Source organism: Entelurus aequoreus, linkage group LG10 (assembly GCF_033978785.1).
Source record: "Entelurus aequoreus isolate RoL-2023_Sb linkage group LG10, RoL_Eaeq_v1.1, whole genome shotgun sequence".
NCBI classification, from domain to species: Eukaryota; Metazoa; Chordata; class Actinopteri; order Syngnathiformes; family Syngnathidae; genus Entelurus; species Entelurus aequoreus.
This window is the reverse complement of record NC_084740.1, coordinates 57,918,304-57,942,380: the sequence shown is the minus strand read 5'-3', so window position 1 is coordinate 57,942,380 and position 24,077 is coordinate 57,918,304. Positions and strand designations below refer to the sequence as shown.

Genomic DNA, 24,077 nt, shown 5'->3' with positions numbered 1-24,077 from the left:
AGGTATCTTGGCAGTTTATGGGAAACACTGGATTGAATCTGATTGTGCTGAAAATTTTAATTTCCCCTCGGGGATTAATAAAGTATTTCTGATTCTGATTCTGATTTTTGAGCGGCGTGTGTAATGTTCTTTATTTTCAAAGGAACATTTAAAGTCTTGGTGTTGTTTACTGCCGTCATATTGCAGTCTACACATATCTCTTATGTTTGACTGCCATCTACTGGTCACACTTAACATTACACCATGTACCAAATAAAATTAGTTCCGAGGTGGGTAAGCACAACCAGAATTATTCCGTACATTATGCGCACCGGGTTATAAGGCGCACTGTCGACTTTTGAGAAAATGAAAGGATTTTAAGTGCGCCTTATAGTCCGAAAAGTACGGTAACTTTATTTTGCAGACATATCAGACAGTTGGCAGGTTGTTTTGATTGAGCATGAGATTAAAAACTAATAATTATAGCTATAGGAAGCAGAGAACCTTGAAAACTGACAGTATGTTGCATCATTCACAAAGAAGCCAAATTCCCTAGCGTATTGCCGATTAACATCTCAACCCCAATGGAGATTTGCAACAAGTGCACCGTGCCAATGTGCTGCACAAAAATAACAGTTTGGATTCTGCGGTATCTGAAACCTGCGTGGGTGCATGCACCCATTGTTACCTTTTTTTTTTGTGTGTGTGTAAGTCTGGTGACTTCCTGAGAAGACAAGCGGCGTATACGAAGGTATCAGCAGCTGCATGCTACGTGCCTCTGATCCAGGCCGCTATTGACTTCCTGAGATTTGAATTAATTACTTGCTTCACAAGAGAAACTGGATTGCAACGGGAACCCCCTAAGAAGTCCACTCATTCTTAGGAAACTGCCCCATGGACTTGCAGATGGTTTCACTGAGATGTGCTTTTCCCATAGAGAACAATTACACAGGGGATTGTGGCACCGGCATAAACCTGGAGCGCACAGTCTCCATTCTGAACATCTCAAAACAGCCATAGGGGAGGTGTGTGACTTAACATAAATTAGACCACCAGGGAATGGGCCCGACTGAAGTGGCGGAAGGGCAATATTGAAGATGTCGCGTCGCGCTCACACATGAAACTAGACCGGGGGTCGGCAACCCGCGGCTCTAGGGCCGCATGCTGCTCTTTAGCACTACCCTTCCGGCTCCCTGGAGCGTTTAAAAAAAAAAAAATGTATGTAAACGGAAAAAGATGGGGGGAAAAATATTTTTTTGTTTCTGTAGGAGGACAAAAAAACTTCCTAATTGTTAAAAATCGCACTGTTTATATCAAACATGCTTCACTGCCTAGTTTCTCTTGTTATATTCTTATTTTACTCTTATATTTTTATTCTCATTGTTGCTTTTTATTTTTATTCTATTGTAATATTTTTCTATTTTGTTTCCATTTATACACCCATTATTTACTTTTTACTTTTAAATTTGATCTCAATTCTGTACACTGCTGCTGGAATTTTAATTTTCCTGAGGGAACTCTCCTGAAGGAATCAATAAAGTACTATCTATCTATCTGATGAGAGTAATTGGCGAGCGTTGTTTTGTCCTACTAGTTTTGGCAATCCTTGAACTGTGACGCAACAGTTTGTTTAAATGTACGACTTTCTGCGACGTTGCCACAAAAAGACGTGTTTTATGCCACTCCTTTGTCTCATTTTGTCCACCAAACCTTTTATGCTGTGCGTGAATGCACAAAGGTGAGCTTTGCTGATGGTTTTGACTTGTGTGGAGTGCTAATCCGGCATATTTGGTCAGTGCATGACTGCAAGCTAATCGATGCTAACATGCTATTTAGGCTAGCTGTATGTACATATTGCATCATTATGCCTCGTTGGTAGGTATAGAAGAACCCAAATTAATTTCCTTTACTTAAGTTTTCTGTTTATTTAATTCATATTTGCATGTTTCATGACACATTATCTGTATGTAATATTGGCTGAATTTATGATAGTTGTTGGAGCGTTGTGTTGTTCCAGACCTCAGCAAACGTTACCCAGCTTGCAAAGACTGCAATAAATCCATTAGAAGAAGATAGCCTGCCGTTTCCTTTAACTTGGACACACACATCTGGAGGATAACCACTCTACAACCTGAGCCATGCTGCCTTATAAATTACCATGTAGTCGAAGAGAGCGTTCTACTTTCTTATGAACCCCAAATACTATTTAAAATAAATAAATTAATAAACTAAGCCTTCTTCTACAAAATCCAAAAACCAGTGAAGTTGTCATGTTGTGTAAATGGAAAATAAAAACAGAATATAATGATTTGCAAATCCTTTTCAACTTAAATTCAATTGAATAGACTGCAAAGACAAGATATTTAACATTTGAACTGGAAAACATTATTTTTTGCAAATATTAGCTCATTTGGAATTTGATGCCTGCAACATGTTTCAAAAAAGCTGGCACAAGTGGCAAAAAAGACTGAGAAAGTTGAGGAATGCTCATCAAACTTTATTTGGAACATCCCACAGGTGAACAGACTAATTGGGAACAGGTGGGTGCCATGATTGGGTATAAAAGCAGCTTCCGTGAAATGCTCAGTCATTCACAAACAAGGATGGGGCGAGGGTCACCACTTTGTCAACAAATGCCTGAGCAAATTGTTGAACAGTTTAAGAACAACATTTCTCAACAAGCTATTGCAAGGAATTTAAGGATTTCACCATCTAAGGTCCGTAATATCATCAAAAGGTTCAGAGAATCTGGAGAAATCCCTGCACGTAAGCGATGATATTACGGACCTTAAAACAACTTTATTAGGAAAAGAAACTAAGAAGAAGAAGAAAAAAATGCATGTATTATATATATATATATATATTATATATATTATATGTATATATATATAATATATATAATATATATATATATATTATATATGGGCAGCACGGTGGAAGAGGGGTTAGTGCGTCTGCCTCACAATACGAAGGTCCTGAGTAGTCGTGAGTTCAATCCCGGCCTCTGGATCTTTCTGTGTGGAGTTTGCATGTTCTCCCCGTGACTGCGTGGGTTCCCTCCGGGTACTCCGGCTTCCTCCCACCTCCAAAGACATGCACCTGGGGATAGGTTGATTGGCAACACTAAAAATTGACCCTATTGTGTGAATGTTGTCTGTCTATCTGTGTTGGCCCTGCGATGATGCGGCGACTTGTCCAGGGTGTACCCCGCCTTCCGCCCGATTGTAGCTGAGATAGGCTCCAGCGCCCCCCACGACCCCGAAGGGAATAAGCGGTAGAAAATGGATGGATGGATGGATATATATATATATATATATATATATATATATATATATATATATATATATATATATATATATATATATATATATATATATATATATATATATGTATAATGCATATGTTCCTTGTTGACTGTACTTAAATGTATAATAGACTGTATTTATATTATTCACATGTGAATAATGCTGTATAATAGACTGTAGTTGTTATTTACATGTGAATAATGCTGTATAATAGACTGTATTTATGTTATTCACATGTTAATAATGCTGTATAATAGACTGTATTTATATTATTCACATGTGAATAATGCTGTATAATAGACTGTATTTATATTATTCACATGTGAATAATGCTGTATAATAGACTGTATTTATATTATTCACATGTAAAAACTACCTAAGTGTTTATTGTTTATTGTGAGCAAACTGTGGTGCTGAATTTCCCCTAGGGATCAATAAAGTACTTTTTATTCTATTCTATTGAGTGTTGTTAAAAGGAAAGGCCATGTAACAAAGTGGTAAAAATGCCCCTGTGAGAACTTTTTTGCAATGTGTTGCCATTAAATTCTAAGTTAATGATTATTTGCAAAAAAAATTTAGTTTCTCAGTTTGAACATTAAATATCTCGTCTTTGCAGTCTATTCAATTGAATATAAGTTGAAAAGATTTGCAAATCATTGTATTCTGTTTTTATTTACCGTTTACACAACGTGCCAACTTCACTTCTTTTGGGTTTTGTAATTACCTCCCCATCGCTTTGTCCTTAGGGTGAATAAACCTTGCTATAACAAGAGCACTTACAGAAATATTTTGTGGATTTTGCAGATCTATCGCAACCATGAATATTGTCACCTAAATGTGAACCGTTTGTCAGCATGAAAGCGCAGTCAGTTCCTGGTGTGGCTTCCAAGAAGAAACAAAGGCACCATGAGAGTCATTAATGAAGTGAAGAAACAATTACAGTTGAGACATTGCAGGGCTTGTCCACAGCCTGAAAGGGACTAAGTTGTGGCCGCGTTTGTACTCCGCTTTCTTTCAATTGGCCCCGAGCCTTCTGTTTGGTCTTGTTAGTGCCAGCGGCCCTGGTGAAGAGTACACTTCAGCGGTGATGAAGGATCCAGGAACGCAGAGGTTACCGGTGGCTGCTAATTAACCCCACATTGTGTTCACCAACAAAGAGACAAAGGAACAAAGTGGAGTTTGAATGCGGCAGATCATCACAATCACAATGAGCGCAGCGCTTGGATCATGCACTTAATAGGGACTTTCACACCGGCCGTGACAACGTGCGATTGGATCAAAGACAGATGAAGTTACTTTAACAAAACAATGCGGCCTTGTTATGCAATAACAGACAGCCATCTGGGCCTCCTCCAGATGAAGACTTCCAAGTGAGAAGAAACTTCTACAAGATGTTATCAGCCAGTATGAAAGTAGGTGGTATTCCTTCTCACACACAAAGACTAGAGAGGAAATGGATTCTGTTCTAGGTTGATTATTGCAGCCTCTTCTTCTCTCCCACTAGCTGAATGGTAATTACCGCTGACTTCCTATCCAGCATGCCGACCGCCCGGCCCCTCAGAGGACACAGTTTGACCCATGCAAGTTATCCAGAGGGGAGAAACGGGAGCTGTCAAAACTTACACCTTGCTCCTCCAGCTGTTGGCCCACGGGGCTCCTGCTGCGTAACTCCCACTAATCAGCTCCAACACATCTCTGCAAGGAACTGGCCCCGAGTGGACCGAAGGCCCCTTATCACCTCTGCGAGCCAACGCACCTTTGAAGTCCCGCGCAAGTGTTAGTTTACGGCCGCAGAGGCTATGATAAGATCCGAAGGACGGGTGATGAATTAGCTTCTCGTCGCTCGTTTGAAAGGGGAAACAGCGGGCTGCTAAAATCCACAGAATCTGTTACAGTTCTAACGCCTCACAGCTAAAACGCTTGAGAAGGAAAAACACTGTTGTGTCAAATCTGTTAAGTACCTTCATTAACGCCGCTTGTTTTGTCTCAACTGGCTTCCCACCGTCGGGTTCTGCATGAACAAGCATTTGGTGCGGCGCCAACCACAGACAAGCCCTTCACCGTCTCACCAATTAACAGAACTGGGACGCTCGCATGTCGGTCATGTGAGGAAAAAACAGCAATAAATAATACAAAAAAGAAACAGACTTGCGAGAGACACGTCGAATGTATTAGCTGCAGGTTGACAAGGCTGGAGCCAGAAGTTTGATAGATGTGTTGGTTCTTGGTCGCGCCTTGCCTCAACCTGCCCGACCTACACAGTCAGTTTAGTGAGATGGTGTTCACCATTAGACTGTACAACTCCTCTCTGGGAGGGAGGGGGGGTATTAGAATGACGGGGGATGCAAAACAATAACAGTGTAACAGTGTAACAGTTTTCATAACATGGTCACTAATGCCTAGTTTCTCTTGTTATATTCTTATTTTACTGTTCTATTTGTATTCTCATTGATGCTTTTTGTTTTTATTCTATTGTAATATTTTTTCTATTTTGTTTCCATTTATACCCCCATTATTTATTTACTTTTTTAAATTCGATCTCAATTCTGTACACTGCTGCTGAAATTTTTATTTTCCTGAGGGAACTCTCCTGAAGGAATCAATAAAGTACTATCTATCTATCTATCTATCTATCTATCTATCTATCTATCTATCTATCTATCTATCTATCTATCTATCTATCTATCTATCTATCATACACATGGAAATATTTAGATTTAGATTTAGATTAGGTTTAGTTTTTTTGGTCCCCGTTGGGGAAATTCATTCATACATTTAAACAATAGACATTACACATCACGAACAAAAATAACAAAAAGACATCGTACATGACCAACACATTTACAGGCTTGTCAGACAGGTTGGCCGGGCCTGCTGTTTACGGCGGCTATAGCTGCAGGGATAAGGCTTTTCCCGAAGTTTTTGACGCAGGAGTGGAGATCCAGATATGCAGGGCACCTCCGCAAGCCCAGCGAGGCTGCATTACCAGGTGTGGAAGTAGTGCTCAGGCGACAATGCCTGGAGACACTCGTTTGGTTTGATTGATTGAAACTTTTATTAGTAGATTGCACAGTACAGTACATACTCCGTACAATTGACCACTAAATGGTAACACCTGAATACGTTTTTCAACTTGTTTAAGTCGGGGTCCACGTTAATCAATTCATGGTAACCACAGAGCCTTAATGGCCTACTGAAAGCCACTACTACTGACCACACAGTCTGATGGTTTATATATCAATGATGAAATCTTAACATTGCAACACATGCCAATACGGCCAGGTTAACTTATAAAGTGACATTTAAAATTTCCCGCTAAACTTCCGGTTGAAAACGTCTTTGGATGATGACGTATGCGCGTGACGTCAATGGTTGAAACGGAAGTATTCGGACACATTGTATCCAATACAAAAAGCTCGGTTTTCATCGCAAAATTCCACAGTATTCTGGACATCTGTGTTGGTGAATCTTTTGCAATTTCTTTAATGAACAATGGAGACTGCAAAGAAGAAAGCTGTAGGTGGGATCGGTGTATTAGCAGCTGGCTACAGCAACACAACCAGGAGGACTTTGAGTTGGATAGCAGATGCACTATCCGACGCTAGCCGCCGACCGCATCTATGATCGGGTGAAGTCCTTCGTCGCTCCTTCGATCGCTGGAATGCAGGTGAGCACGGGTGTTGATGAGCAGATGAGGGCTGGCTGGCGTAGGTGGATAGCTAATGTTTCTAGCATAGCTCTGTGAGGTCCCGTTGCTAAGTTAGCTTCAATGGCGTCGTTAGCAACAGCATTATTAAGCTTCGCCAGGCTGGAAAGCATTAACCGTGTATTTACATGTCCATGGTTTAATAGTATTGTTGATCTTCTGTCTATCCTTCCAGTCAGGGGTTTATTTCTTTTGTTTCTATCTGCAGTTAAGCCCGATGCTATCACGTTAGCTCCGTAGCTAAAATGCTTCGCCGATGTATTGTCGTGGAGATAAAAGTCACTGTGAATGTCCATTTCGCGTTCTCGACTCTCATTTTCAAGAGGATATAGTATCCGAGGTGGTTTAAAATACAAATCCGTGATCCACAATAGAAAAAGGAGAAAGTGTGGAATCCAATGAGCCATCTTGTACCTAAGTTACAGTGAGAGCGAAAAAAGATAAGTCCTGCACTGCACTGTTATCCTTCACTCTAACGTTCCTCATCCACGAATCTTTCATCCTCGCTCAAATTAATGGGGTAATCGTCGCTTTCTCGGTCCGAATCGCTCTCGCTGCTGGTGTAAACAATGGGGAAATGTGAGGAGCCTTTCAACTTGTGACGTCACGCTACTTCCGGTACAGGCAATGCTTTTTTTTATCAGCGACCAAAAGTTGAGAACTTTATTGTCGATGTTCTCTACTAAATCCTTTCAGCAAAAATATGGCAACATCGCGAAATTATCAAGTATGACACATAGAATGGATCTGCTATCCCCATTTGAATAAAAAAATGTCATTTCAGTAAGCCTTTAAAACATGTGTTTGCTAACACATCGCCTTCTTGGAGAAACACTGTACATCAACCAGGGGTGACTAAAGTGCGGACCGAGGGCCATTTGCCGACCACTACGGTTTATATAAAGAATCGTTAAATTAACATGACACGGTTCGCAGCAGCTGGCGTGTTGGTTGGATAATGGGTGCAGATTGCACTGAGGACGGTGGGAGACGCGTGTCCCTCAGAGTCATAATCATATTCTTTTAATAAAAAATTGAAACGGGTCCCACAGACCCGAACACCACACAAGGGATGATGGGTTGTTTGCTGTAAAGTTAAGTAATTTTATTTAGACAAAAACATGTTTGGAAAGTATGATAATATACTGTAATATTTGTTGCAATATTGGATACTATTAAAGTTGAAAAGTTATGCCATTTGACGGAAGAAGATTTTTTTCATATATCCAAAATTTAAGTGTTACTTCTTTATTTTCATAGTCATATTACAAAACAGCTAGTGTTCTTCCAATTGTGCCCTTTTGGTCTGCAGTACTGTGTGTCGGCCGGGAATAGAGATAACTCAGGGAGTAGCCATAACAACGGGAGTGGGAGCGAGGGACAGATGGAAGAACACAGCACTTCCGTGGGTTTGGGGGGGGGGGGGGGGGGATCGATCTTAGCCGCGCTAGTGAACACTTCTGTACTGGATTGGTCTCACGTTTGTTTTCAAAGCTTTGAAAATAAATCACAAAATACCTCTTCTGTCTGGTGTTCAATTTGAGCTCAGCTATGTGTCATCAAAAGAACTTGGGAGTGACCAGAAACTTAAATTCCCTGGAGGAACATCTGGTCGAACGCAACACATTTCAAGCAGTATATATATTTTTTCTGTCACAATGGAAAAAAAATCCATTACATTTAGTGACAAAATATCAAGTACTTTATACTGAAATATCATTTCCAGGTGTTTGCGGGCCAGATAAAATGATGTTGTGGGCCCCCGGGCCTTGAGTTTGACACCTGTGATGTATGACATTCTGACAATTGTTTTTACTGTAATTTACTGCAATTTACTGTATGTTCAAAAATGTAAAGTTTTAAATATGCAAGCAAATTGACTTGTGATTAAATATATGCAGTTTTTTAAGCCCTTTTAGAATTACTCGCACATGCGTTGTGGCCAACAATGCACATTAGAAGGTGACGTTAATGTCAAATTGACAGAATGTCCACTCGGGCCAGTGTTTCTTATGATGTCCACAGTCTGAGCTGCGGCGGCTGTAGTGGAGTTCTGCCACCCGCTGACATAATTTGTCTCACAGTCACCAGCCAGCAGCATGAATCAGATGCTGACACTCTAATTTCATGCACACACGGGTGTTTGGCTGGGCCGGCCCTCTAAAAGCTGCCGCCCGGCCTCGCCTCTCCTCCCGGCTGCCCACCGCTTGCCCTTTGACCCCCCCTGCACACTGCCATGTATGTTCAGTCTGCATGGCACCACTGATGGCGAGCGTTCAGTCTCCAGTCGCTTTTATGTCATCGAATTAAATAAAAAGCTGACGTGCTGCAAAAATGTCATGCTAAGATTCACTCATTACACGGGAGAGCACAAGAAAGAGTCTAGATATCATACAGTACAGGCCAAAAGTTTGGACACACCTTCTCATTCAATCTTTATTTTCATGACTATTTACATTGTAGATCAGGGGTCACCAACGCGGTGCCCGCGGGCACCAGGTAGTCCGTAAGGACCAGATGAGTAGCCCGCCGGCCTGTTCTAAAAATAGCTCAAATAGCAGCACTTACCAGTGAGCTGCTTCTATTTTTTAAATTTTATTTATTTACTAGCAAGCTGGTCCCGCTTTGCCCGACATTTTTAATTCTAAGAGAGACAAAACTCAAATAGAATTTGAAAATCCAAGAAAATATTTTAAAGACTTGGTCTTCACTTGTTTAAATAAATTCAATATTTTTTTTACTTTGCTTCTTATAACTTTCAGAAAGACAATTTTAGAGAAAAAATACAACCTTAAAAATTATTTTAGGATTTTTAAACACATATACATTTTGACCTTTTTAATTCCTACCTCTTCTTTCCTGACAATTTAAATCAATGTTCAAGTAAATTTTTTTATTTTTATTGTAAAGAATAATAAATACATTTTAATTTAATTCTTCATTTTAGCTTCTGTTTTTTCGAAGAAGAATATTTGTGAAATATTTCTTCAAACTTATTATGATTAAAATTCAAAAAAATTATTCAGGCAAATCTAGAAAATCTGTAGAATCAAATTTAAATCTTATTTCAAGGTCTTTTGAATTTCTTTTAAAATTTTTGTTCTGGAAAATCTAGAAGAAATAATGATTTGTCTTTGTTAGAAATATAGCTTGGTCCAATTTGTTATATATTCTAACAAAGTACAGATTGGATTTTAACCTATTTAAAACATGTCATCAAAATTCTAAAATTAATCTTAATCAGGAAAAATTAACAATGATGTTCCATAAATTCTTTTTTTAAGTTTTTCTCTTCTTTTTTTTGGTTGAATTTTGAATTTTAAAGAGTCAAAATTGAAGATAAACTATGTTTCAAAATTTTATTGTCATTTTTTTCGTGTTTTCTCCTCTTTTAAACCGTTCAATTAAGTGTAAATATCATTAATTATTAATAATAACATAGAGTTAAAGGTAAATTGAGCAAATTGGCTATTTCTGGCAATTTATTTAAGTGTGTATCAAACTGGTGGCCCTTCGCATTTAACAGTACCTAAGAAGTAGCTCTTGGTTTCAAAAAGGTTGGTGACCCCTGTTGTAGATTGTCACATCAAAACTATGAATGAACACATGTGGAGTTATGCACTTAACATAAAAAAAGGTGAAATAACTGAAAACATGTTTGATATTCTAGTTTCTTCAAAATAGCCTCCCTTGGCTCGGATTACTGCTTTGCACACTCTTGGCATTCTCTCCATGAGCTTCAAGAGGTAGTCACCTGAAATGGTTTTCACTTCACAGGTGTCCTTGAAGCTCATGGAGAGATAGCCAAGAGTGAGAGCAGTAATCAGAGCATTCATCCATCCATTTTCTAGCGCTTGTCCCTTTCGGGGTTGCGGGGGGGTGCTGGAGCTTATCTCAGCTGCATACGGGCGGAAGGCGGGGTACACCCTGGACAAGTCACCACCTCATCGCAGAAGTCGTATTTTTCACACTCAACTTTGTCATAGTTCCTTCTATTATAAGATCATTTTTAAAAAGCAGTCTAAAATGTCTCTAAAACGTGGAATTTTGCTTGTCGTTTTATTCTATTTCTTACATCTAAATGTGTTTTATAAAAACATAACAATATTATGCGGCGTAAACAAATTTTTTTTTTGTAAGATCCAGTTTGTCTTGTCGCTCTATAGCGTTCTCTGCTGGAGAAAATATATAATCAATCTAAAACAAAATGATTAGTGGGTTTTTTTGCATGGATTTTTAAAATCTAGAATAATTTATTGCATTAAAAATACAATCCAAAATACATCATTTTAATATGAAATTGTGAATAGGGATGTCTATTAAATACGTTAAAATGTAATATCGGAAATTATCGGCATCGTTTTTTTTATTATCTGTATCGTTGTTTTTTTTTTGTTTTGTTTTTTTTTGGTTTTTTTATTAAATCAACATAAAAAACACAAGATACACTTACAATTAGTGCACCAACCCAAAAAACCTCCCTCCCCCCATTTCTTTCTGTTATCAATATTCTGGTTCCTACATTATATATCAATATATATCAATACAGTCTGCAAGGGATACAGTCCGTAAGCACACATGATTGTGCGTGCTGCTGGTCCACTAATAGTACTAACCTTTAACAGTTAATTTTACTCATTTTCATTAATTACTAGTTTCTATGTAACTGTTTTTATATTGTTTTACTTTCTTTTTTATTCAAGAAAATGTTTTTAATTTAGTTATCTTATTTTATTATTTTTTTTAAAAAGTACCTTATCTTCACCATACATGGTTGTCCAAATTAGGCATAATAATGTGTTAATTCCACGACTGCATATATCGGTTGATATCGGTATCGGTTGATATCGGTATCGGTTGATATCGGTATCGGTAATTAAAGAGTTGGACAATATCGGAATATCGAATATCGGCAAAAAGCCATTATCGGACATCCCTAATTGTGAACCTTGAATTATGTCTGCTCTCGTTAGCAAAATACTGTAAACAGCTGCAACACAAATAGAAACTTACACTGTAAACACTTACCATGATGTCACAGTGTTTAGCAGCGTTTTTTTTCCACAGCATAAGGTGGCTATTTTGAAGAAACTAGAATATAAAACACGTTTTCAGTTATTCCACCTTTTTTTGTGAAGTACATAACTCCACATGTGTTCATTCATATAGTTTTGATGTGACAATCTACAATGTAAATAGTCATGAAAATAAAGAAAACACATTGAAATGAGAAGGTGTGTCCAAACTTTTGGCCTGTACTGTATATATCAGGCCTGGGCAATTATTTTGACTCGGGGGGCCAAATTTAGAGAAAAAAAAATAGTGCCTGGGGCCGGTACAGGGCCGGCCCGTGGCATAGGCCGTATAGGCAAATGCTAAGGGCGCCGTCCATCAGGGGGCGCCACGCCAGTGCCAGAAATGTTGGAGGAAAAAAAAAAAAAAGTTGGTACTATTATTTCTAAATACATAAAATAATCCCACGTTAATTAAAATGCAAAGTGAAGCCTATTTAATAGAAATATTATTTGTTACAACATTACGCCCCCCCTCCCCCGGCACGGTGCGCCCCCTCCCTTCCCGTATCATGACTCTTTTTGGACATCACCACATCAAAAAATCAACACAAGATGTCAAAACGGCCAAAACTGTCAGGTGCCCAGAGAAGAAATAAGAGAAAAGAAGAGGAGGAACGAGAAAAAGACAGAGGTAGCAGGTAGGTAACGTTAGCCTACATGAAATTATTTGTCTGTTACAGAATGTGATAGTAACCTGGCTTTTTAGCATTAAGCTAATGTTACATGATTCGGCAATTGCTAATCAATAAATAGCTAGTTCTGTTTAAACGTCGGGTTAATATTGTGGAGGGGGCTAAATTAGGTAATTACAGTACTCCCTGGTGTACAGTAATTTGTAAGTCATTCTAGTTAATGCAATATTAAAAAGCACAAATAGAGAACTCTGTAGGATCCCCTTTTTTTGTAATATAGTTGTTAAAGTCATACTGGTTTGATATCTTGTTTTGTGCAGTGCCTTATTTATATTGTATTTTTAATTTATTTTATGCAACTTGTTGACACGTTTTATTTTGTGTTTATGTATGTAAAAAATATTGTATTTCATATATTAATTTTTTATTTTTTGTATTCATTTATTTATCCATATTTTTTTTAATCTTGTTAACTATTCTGATTGTTAATTTGCTTTCTTTAAGTAAAAAAAAAAGGTCAAAGACAAAGCTATTCGGTTTCTTGTGAGTATATACACTTCACTGCCGATGTGGGGGGGGCGCCACCTAAAATCTTGCCTAGGGCGCCAGATTGGTTAGGGCCGGGCCTGGGCCGGTATGTCTATTTTTAGGAACATTAATACAAAACCTACCAATAATGTCTGATTGGATGCTAAAAATGTTATGACAGACCGCCTGGAAAAAAACGGAATGGAATGTTCCATTTTTTACTGAATGAGACACCCAGAATGTACATGAAAATAAAGAATGTGGGATTTACAATATTAACTATGCAGGATAAAACACTGAATATTGACAACATAAGAACGTCACACCCCCTCTCGATTTGACATATTTTAATTTTTTTTACTGAATGAGACACCCAGAATGTACATGAACATAAAGAATGCGGGATTTACAATATTAACTATGAAGGATAAAACACTGAATATTGACAACATATGAACGTCACACCCCCTCTCCATCCACATATTTTACAATCAAGCGAAACGTGAAAAAAATGCAACAAACACAGCGAAATATGAACACGAAGGGTAAAAAAAACCCACCTACAATCTGATACATCTGATATATCAGTAAGCTTTAGAACTGTGTTGTAAAAATCTCCTTCCGCGTCTGTCCCTGACACCCACATTTCAGGCTCTGGAAACACTCTGTGGAAACGCTCCCCACCCACAGTGCTTGGTGCCTCGTCTGAGCTGCTGTGACTTAGATTACCATAGTAACTAATTAGATTACCATAGTAACTAATTAGATCAGGGGTCCCCAAAATTTTTGACTCGGGGGCCGCATTGGGTTAAAAAAATTTGGCCGGGGGCCAGGCTGTGTGTGTGTACATATATATATATATATATATATATATATATATATATATATATATATATATATATATATATATATATATACATATATATATATATATATATATATATATATATATATATATATATATATATATATATATATATATATATATATATATACAGGGTTTCCCCACACATTCATTTATTTGTGGCGGCCCGCCACGAAAGAATTACGTCCGCCACAAATAAAAATAAATAAATAAATAAATAAAAATAAAAAATTTTTTTTTTTTTTTTTTTTTTTTGTCCTCTCCAGCTTCTCAGGCAAATCATATAGTTGATGTAGATGCCCATATAGGCTGTTCAGATTTACTTTACAAAAGAGAAGTGTAGGATACTTCTCTTGTTGCCTTATTTGTATTTGACTTTATTAAATGTATTTATATTAGAAACACAACATGTGTATATAACAAAGGGTGCAAAGTCTGCAGGCAGTAGGAAACACATGGTTAAGTGTAGGGAGTAAAACTGATGGCAGTCTAAAGTTCAAGATTTTTGGAGCTCTTTGTTCAGTGGATCAGATGTTTGATGAAGCTCTGTGTCTATCTACCACCACTACTGTTTTCTGTTTATTTGTTACTGCCTGTGGCAGGACACCTCTGCCTCTGTTTTACTTTATGTTGCTGGTAAATAATATGGTTGTAGTAGTAGGCTAAAGTTAAATTATTTAGTATGCACTAATTAAAGGGGCAGAGCTTTGAGACATTTTAGCTTTTATATTTTATAAGATATATTTTTTGTAAAAACCACAATTAATAAAAATAATTCAGTGAATAACTTATTGTTCAAATCTGTATATAAATATGTACATAAAGTGTTGTAATTATATTGTAAAATGGATGGATGGATGGATGGACGTTTAAAACAAAACTGTTATTATTAATTAGTAAGTATACATTTTTTGAGCCTTTTTAGAGAAAATCAAATCATTGTAGTAAATTATGCAAATTACTCGATGATGTCATGGTGACCACACCCATAGCCACGTCCCCACCGCCACAGGTATCTTGACAGTTTATGGGAAACACTGATATATATATATATATATATATATATATATATATATATATATATATATATATATATATATATATATATATATATATATATATATATATATGTATATATATATATATATATATATATATATATATATATATATATATATATATATATATATATATATATATATATATATACATTGTCTTTAGAATCCGTTTTGTCATTTAACATCAATTAACATTGATGTTCATCAACATTTAACATTGTCACGTTATCGATGGGAAAATTAAATTTTGGGGGCGGCATGGCGTAGTGGGTAGAGCGCCCGTGTCAGAAACCTGAGGGTTGTAGGTTCGCTACCCGCCTCTTACCATGCCGTTGTGTCCTTGGGCAGGACACTTCACCCTTGCCCCTGGTGCCACTCACACCGGTGAATGAATGTTGAATGAATGATAGGTGGTGGTCGGAGGGGCCATAGGCGCAAATTGGCAGCCACGCTTCCGTCAGTTTACCCCAGGGCAGCTGTGGCTACGAAAGTAGCTTACCACCACCAGGCGTGAATGAATGATGGGTTTTTAACATGTAAAGCGACTTTGGGTACTTAGAAAAGCGCTATATAAATCCCAGGTATTATTATTATTATTATTAAATTTTAGACAATAGGATTTGCCTGAGCGACTAGAAGACACCAAGAGTAACAAGCGGTAGAAATGGATTAGAAAGGAAAGATTTTTTTTATTTATTTTTTTTTTAATTTGGGACTTCCTGTGGGCCGGATTTTGGATGCTGGGGGGCCGGATCCGGTCCGCGGGCCGTAGTTTGGGGACCCCTGAATTAGATGATCATAGTAACTAATTAGATTACCATAGTAACTAATTAGATTACCAAAGTAACTAGTATATCATGCAAAAGTGCAGATTCCAACCATTGAAAGATTTAGGATTAGGGATGTCCGATAATGGCTTTTTGCCGATATCCGATATTCCGATATTGTCCAACTCTTTAATTACCGATACCAATATCAACCGATACCGATATCAACCGATATATGCAGTCGTGGAATTAACACATTATTATGCCTAATTTGGACAACCAGGTATGGTGAAAATAAGGTACTTTTTGAAAATAATAATAAAATAAGATAACTAAATTAAAAACATTTTCTTGAATAAAAAAGAAAGTAAAACAATATAAAAACAGTTACGCACGCACAATCATGTGTGCTTACGGACTGTATCCCTTGCAGACTGTATTGATATATATTTATATATAATGTAGGAAACAGAATATTGATAACAGAAAGAAATTGGGGGAGGGAGGTTTTTTGGGTTGGTGCACTAATTGTAAGTGTATCTTGTGTTTTTTATGTTGATTTAATAAAAAAAATGTAAAAAAAAATGTTTTTAAAAACGATACAGATAATAAAATAGCAGATACCGATAATTTCCGATATTACATTTTAACGCATTTATCATCCCTACTTAGGATAGTTGAAGACTTACGCTCATAAGAAAACATCACTGCACATCATAATGGCAGCTACACTTTACATCTTAAAGAGCTAAAAAAAACTATTTGGGAATCTCCGGCGGGCCAGATTGGAAAGCTTAATGGGCCACATGTGGCCCCCGGGCCTTAATTTGCCCAGGTCTGCTATTTATACATAAACCACTATATCTGTTTATAGTGCTGCATGAGACAATATTTGGTTAACATTGTTGTTTTAATTCTTTTTTTAAGGACTGTTGCCTGCAGCAAGCATGTTTGAAAATACCCAAGTCCTGCCCGAACTTGACACATTTCGGCGAGATAATAGATGTGAACTTGATCACTTTTGCCGTCTTCGCTAAAAAGTCAGAGCTGACAGCTCGCAGTGGGAAAGCTGGACGAGCTACCTGCACGTCCTCATTCTGTCAGCATCAACTGTTGTTCCAACTCCGGCGACCAGCAGCATGATGTAAACATAAACACATGCAGTATGTTGGGGAGGGAGGAAGATTCATATATGTCCTCCCTATATAACAAATCTGACGTGCTTTTCTTTTAAATCCACAAGATAAAGCCATAAACAAATAAGTTGTTTGCCGGCGCCAGACAACGGGCCGCTTTTTATGAAACACTCACATCCTCTTGACAAATAGCCAAACAATAAACACGTAGTAAATAACAACAGCCCTGTCTGTATCAGTTCCCCTATACTGGAGGTTAAGTTGAGTTTATTGCAGAGGCCACCGCCTGCATGCATTAAGCAAATCATAAATTATACATACTAATTACCTCAGGCCTCCACTTTAATGAATTATTTTAATTAAACTACAACACTGGGCTTTTTTTTTTTTTTTTGCAAGCGGCCTATATTTCATCCCTTGGAGATGACCTTGGCGGGTGTCTAAGTGTGACACGGCGGAGCGGCAAGGACAACACACGTTAGACACCAGTGAGAAATACTCACATTAGAAGTTGTAGCAGGAGTGGATTTAAAAAAATAATAATAAGGATACAATAAATAAATTTTAAAAAATAAAAAAAGCAGAATGAAAGAAAAAGGAGTAAGAGGAATTGTTGAGGAAGTTGTTTCAGTGTCTGAAAATGTAACATTTATTTTATTTATATAATCATTTATATAATTAAGAAATACATGACAATACATGAGCTGTTATGCTAAGATTGCTGGCTGACTAATACCGTATTTTTCGGACTATAAGTCGCAGTTTTTTTCATAGTTTGGCCGGGGGTGCGACTTATACTCAGGAGCGACTTGTGTGTGAAATGATTAACACATTAGCGTAAATTATCGAATAATATTATTGATCTCATTCACGTAAGAGACTAGACGTATAAGATTTCATGGGATTTAGCGATTAGGAGTGACAGATTGTTTGGTAAACGTATAGCATGTTCTATATGTTATAGTTATTTGAATGACTCTTACCATAATATGTTACGTTAACATACCAGTTGGTTATTTATGCCTCATATAACGTACACTTATTCAGCCTGTTGTTCACTATTCTTTAGACATTTTAAATTGCCTTTCAAATGTCTATTCTTGGTGTTGGCTTTTATCAAATACATTTCCCCCAAAAATGCGACTTATACTCCAGTGCGATTTATATATGTTTTTTTCCTTCTTTATTATGCATTTTCACCCGGTGCGACTTATACTCCGGAGCGACTTGTACTCCGAAAAATACGGTACAAAGTAGTGAAATGAAACAATTGTAATGCTGTTTTTTTCAAATAAATAATGTATTTGAATTAGGGATGTCCGATAATGGCTTTTTGCCGATATCCGATATTCCGATATTGTCCAACTCTTTAATTACCGATACCGATATCAACCAATACCGATATCAACCGATATATGCAGTCGTGGAATTAACACATTATTATGCCTAATTTGGACAACCATGTATGGTGAAGATAAGGTACTTTTTAAAAAAAATAATAAAATAAGATAACTAAATTAAAAACATTTTCTTGAATAAAAAAGAAAGTAAAACACTATAAAAACAGTTACATAGAAACTAGTAATTAATGAAAATGAGTAAAATTAACTGTTAAAGGTTAGTACTATTAGTGGACCAGCAGCACGCACAATCATGTGTGCTTACGGACTGTATCCCTTGCAGACTGTATTGGTATATATTGATATATAATGTAGGAACCAGAATATTGATAACAGAAAGAATGGGGGGAGGGAGGTTTGTTGGGTTGGTGCACTAATTGTAAGTGTATCTTGTGTTTTTTATGTTGATTTAATTAAAAAAAAACAAAAAAAAAACACAAAAAAAAACGATACAGATAATAAAAAAACGATACCGATAATTTCCGATATTACATTTTAACGCATTTATCGGCCGATAATATCGGCAGGCCGACATTATCGGACATCCCTAATTTGAATTATTTTTTTAAATGAACCAACATATAGATCTAATTGTGTCATTTTTAGAAATTAATTGGGGGTTTTAAGTTGTAAAATTACGCAAGCAAACGACTTGTGAATAATCACGATTAATCTCAATTCCAATGTTTCATTCTTTGACAGCAATACTTTCTTTTTAGCCTTTTTTAAGAATTACTCCCACATGCGTTGTGGCCAATCATGCACATTAGAAGATGACGTCATAGCCATACGCCTCTGTCTAACACACAGGTGTCAAACTCAAGGCCCGGGGGCCAGATTTGGCCCGCGACATAATTTTATCTGGCCCGCAAACACCTGGAAATGATATCAATAAAATACTTCATATTTTCTCACTAAATGTAATGGATTTATTTTTCATTTTGACAGAAAAAAAACATATGTACTGCTTAACATATGTACTGCAGAATGAAAGAAAAAGGAATAAGACAAATTGTTGAGGAAATTGTTTCAGTGTCTGAAAATGTAACATTTATTTCGCCAAAAAAAATGTGTTTATTATATTTTCACCTGCCACAAAATATATAATAAAGAAATACATGACAATACATGAGCTGTTATGCTAAAATTGTTGGGCTGACTAATACAAAGTAGTGAAATGAAACAATTGTAATGCTGTTTTTCTTCAAATAAATAATGTATTTGATTTATTTTTTTAAATGAATCAACATGTAGATCTAATTGTGTTATTTTTACACGTTAATTGGGGGTTTTAAGTTGTAAAATTACGCTAGCAAACGACTTGTAAATAATCATGATTAATCTCAATTCCAATGTTTCATTCTTTGACAGCAATACTTTCTTTTTAGCCTTTTTTAAGAATTACTCGCACATGCGTTGTGGCCAATCATACACATTAGCAGATGACGTCATAGCCATACCCTCGTCTAACACACAGGTGTCAAACTCAAGGCCCGGGGGCCAGATTTGGTCCGCGACATAATTTTATCTGGCCCGCAAACACCTGGAAATGACATCAATAAAGTACTTCATATTTTCTCACTAAATGTAATGGATTTTTTTTTTCATTTTGACAGAAAAAATACATGTACTGCTTGAAATTGCATAACTTTTGAACTTTAATAGTATCCATTATTGCAACAAATATTACAGTATATCATCATACTTTCCACACATGATTTTGTCTAAATAAAAATACTTAACTTTACAGCAAACTACCCATCAAATGAATAAAAATGACAATACATTTTACGTTGTTCTTTACAGCATATTACTGTGAATTGGAAAAAAAATGACTACTGTTTTTTGCGTTAAAATTATGTTGACTGAGCCTCCAGTTTTTGACTGTGAAATCTACGGTTGTTGTTTTTAACGGTGTATTACTGTGAATGGAAAGATGGTACATTTGTTTTTTTAAAGGTAGAAAAACTGGCAGCTAAGTTGCCAGAATAAAAAATGAAATTGTACTGTTTTTCTATTAATGTTGTAAAAACCAATGTCAATTTAAAACAAAAATTCTGGCAACTAAGCTGACAGCTTTTTCTTTAAACACCCCTCCAAAAAAAAAAAAACAGTGGTACTGTTTTTAAATTTACCGTAAAATGTTGTGAAAAAAATAAAATACAATTAAAAAAACACTATTTTACAGTAAAATTTTGTAAATGTAAAGATTTTACTGTAAAATGGACAGTCTAATTAAAACAATTGATATAATTAATAATGAAATCCAGAAGCATATTCATACATTATTCACTGTTACAAGCGGCCCTCTGATGGCAGCCAGTGGCCCTCAGTGAAAACCACTTTGACATCCCTGAATTACAATGTCAAATTGCCACAAAATATATAATTAAGGGTAAAAAATAGGGATGTCCGATAATGGCTTTTTGCCGATATCCGATATTCCGATATTGTCCAACTCTTTAATTACCGATACCGATATCAACCGATACCGATATCAACCGATATATGCAGTCGTGGAATTAACACATTATTATGCCTAATTTGAACAACCATGTATGGTGAAGATAAGGTATTTAAAAAAAAAAATAAAAAAAAAAATAAGATAACTAAATTAAAAACATTTTCTTGAATAAAAAAGAAAGTAAAACAATATAAAAACAGTTACATAGAAACTAGTAATTAATGAAAATGAGTAAAATTAACTGTTAAAGGTTAGTACTATTAGTGGAGCAGCAGCACGCACAATCATGTGTGCTTACGGACTGTATCCCTTGCAGACTGTATTGATATATAATGTAGGAACCAGAATATTAATAACAGAAAGAAATGGTGGGAGGGAGGTTGTTTGGGTTGGTGCACTAATTGTAAGTGTATCTTGTGTTTTTTATGTTGATTTAATAAAAAATTAAAAAACGATACAGATAATAAAAAACCGATACCGATAATTTCCGATATTTCAGATATTATCGGAGATTCGTAGTAAAAAATGGATGGATGGATTACAATAAATTTGCTGTTATGCTAAGATTGTTGGGCTGAGTAATACAAAGTAGTAAAATGAAACAATTGCAATGTTGTTTTTCCTTCAAATAAATAATATACATATACTTGTTTTTTATGAACCAACATATAGATCTAATTGTTTCATTTTTACAAATTACAGTTCAATATTTTTTACATTTGTAATAAATTAATACAAATCAAGACTACAAAACCAGTGTTAAGTAAATAAGGATTTTTTTTTGTTTGTTTGTATTGTTATAGCCTCTTCAATTTGTATTTTGTTTATTTCTTCTTCATTTTTATGTCAACAATTAAAAGCCTGTTGCAGTTCCAATATCATGCAATCAATCAGGGCTTAATGTTGCACACGCAACACAAAAGTGCAGAGAGAGAGAGAAAAAAAAAAGTGACACTAGTTGTGCAAACAGTCCACGGGGGAGGGGTGCAGATTTAAATTCCAAAAGGGTCTCGGGGCTGGTTTCCTAGTCCCCCAGTCAGCAATGTGTTTGTGGAAAAAAAAAATCAGTCTTTTTGTCTTGCTGAAAAAAAAGGCTAAATCTACATTGGTGGCCCGGCTGAAGTTTGCTATTCTTTGCACTTTCAATTGGAGTGAATGAGGCAGAATGAAGTGGCCTTTATTTGATCTAGTCCATTGCGTAAAAGTGACGGAATGGATTCGTTTAAAACATCGACGCTCCATTGAGTTGATTTGAAATATAACGCAGAAAAATAAATACATTTGAATCTAGAACCTGCTCGTGTTGTATTTAGAAAATGGTTTGAAAGGTGGAGGAATAACAAAAAGGCCGGCTGCAAAAAAAAATGCAACAAATGGCGTTAAAAATGGCGCAAACTTGCTTTTTGAAATGTTTATTGTTGGGCCTTTTTGTCTTTATTTGAGCCTGCAGCTTGATGAATGAGCGCGCTTGTCTGCGCTGTGGCCGCGGCGTGGCTGCACCGCGCATTCTAATGGGGGGCACAAATCACGTCTGTCTGCTGCTTCCACGGAACACTCACACGCACAATAATACCCACGGAAATCATCATCATTTGCACACTGCAAAATTATAGTACGGTAATAAATAATGAGCATGTTTACTTTACTGGACGCAAGCAGCAATAATCAGAAACAATTTGATTGTTTACTTCACTTTTAATGAGAAAATATTTGGATGACCGTGTTTTTTTTGTTTTTGTTTTGTCCAAATGTTTGCACACTTTTCAAAAGCGCTTGCCAAAACGAACAAACGGGGGGGGGGGACATGAACATGAACAATAACAACACTTTTTTTTTGTTTATAATGCATGCTTCTTCTTATTTAAAAAAACAAAACAAAACCAAAAAAAAGTACAAATTTACAGCAACTGATCACGTGGTCACCACAGCCTTTTAAATTAAAATGCTTCACAGAACATTTTTTTTTTCTCCTGGAAAATAGATATCTAAAAACTAAAAAGTGCATTTGACAACATTTCAGTAGGAGTTATTTGCAATATTCACATCTTGCATTTTGGAGCACGTCTCACAATACGAGTTTTTTTTAATTGTATTTTTTATTATTATTTTTTTTTTAGAAAGACTTAATGTCTTTCTTTTGGGGGAGGATTTTTCTATTTGGTGTTGTTTTTATCGTTATAAAGTTCAGGGCACACAGAAAGTGTGCACACGTATAAAACTGGACTTAAAACAAACCTTCCCCTTCAACACTTTTCAAATAATAATTTATGTATTTTTTTTTTGAAGAGCAATACTGCGAGATTCTGATTTAAAGCGACACATTCAACATATACACGCGTGGGTCGATATGCAACTCGCCTTGATAAGAGTCCGACGACACAGATATATAAACTTTGGGTTGGTTGCGGGGTTCTAGTAAGGGCCGGTCAGTGCACGGCCACCGACTGCAGCGCGCCCGGGCCGGTGAGCGTCTCGCTGGGGGTGGCGGGGCTGCTTTGGCTGGTGGCTGTCTGTGGAGAGGTGGGGCTCAGAGACTGGGGCGAGTTGGAGAGGAAGGCCGGCAGGTGCGGGGGTAGCGCCGAGAAGCCGGCCATGGAGGTCGGCGTGGGCTTGATGGGCACCGGGATGGCGGGTAGAGTCTGCGCGCCGTGGCACAGCGACTTGATGGGCACGCCGTACGCGCTGTAGTCGCCGGGCGCCATGGTGTCCATCACGCCGCTGTTGTACATGTGCGGCCAGGCCGTGGTGAGCTGGTTGTGCAGCGGGTAGCCGGCGGACATGGACTGCATGGTGGAGAAGGCCAGGCTGCCGGGGACTTTGTACTCTCGGGCGATGATGTTCTCGATGGCGAAGGGGTGCTTGAAGGTGGAGGTCTGCGTCACGCCCAGGTTGTAGGGGGTCATCTGCGGCAGGTGCGTGCCGGTGGCCGCCTGCAGGGCGCTCAGCCGCAGCTTGGCCTGCTGCTGGAGGTAGTGCGCGGCGTCCGACTGCTTGCTGGGCGCCAGGTGGTGGTCGGCGGCGCCCAGCACCTTGAAGCGCTTGCGGCGCCGCAGGAAGCTGCCGTTCTCGAACATGTCCCCGCAGCTGGGGTGCAGCGCCCAGAAGCTGCCCTTCCCCGGCTGGTCGGGACGCCGCGGGATCTTGATGAAGCAGTCGTTGAAG

The 24,077-nt window shown here is 37.4% G+C and overlaps 1 protein-coding gene across 6 annotated transcripts in view; it reads right to left on the bottom strand.

The window, feature by feature from the left end:
- foxb1a (forkhead box B1a) overlaps window positions 1–24,077 on the bottom strand; it is a 303,263-nt gene that overhangs the window by 198,471 nt on the left and 80,715 nt on the right. For 2 of the 6 annotated variants that reach the window (XM_062061291.1, XM_062061290.1), the window contains one exon: window positions 22,552–24,077. This exon is cut by the window's right edge and continues 198 nt beyond it. The exons of the other annotated variants lie outside the window; for them this stretch is intronic. In XM_062061291.1, the coding sequence (XP_061917275.1) occupies window positions 23,342–24,077 (736 nt within the window). In that variant the 3' untranslated portion in view covers window positions 22,552–23,341. Of the gene's footprint in view, window positions 1–22,551 lie in introns of those variants that run through there. 6 annotated transcript variants of the gene reach the window in all.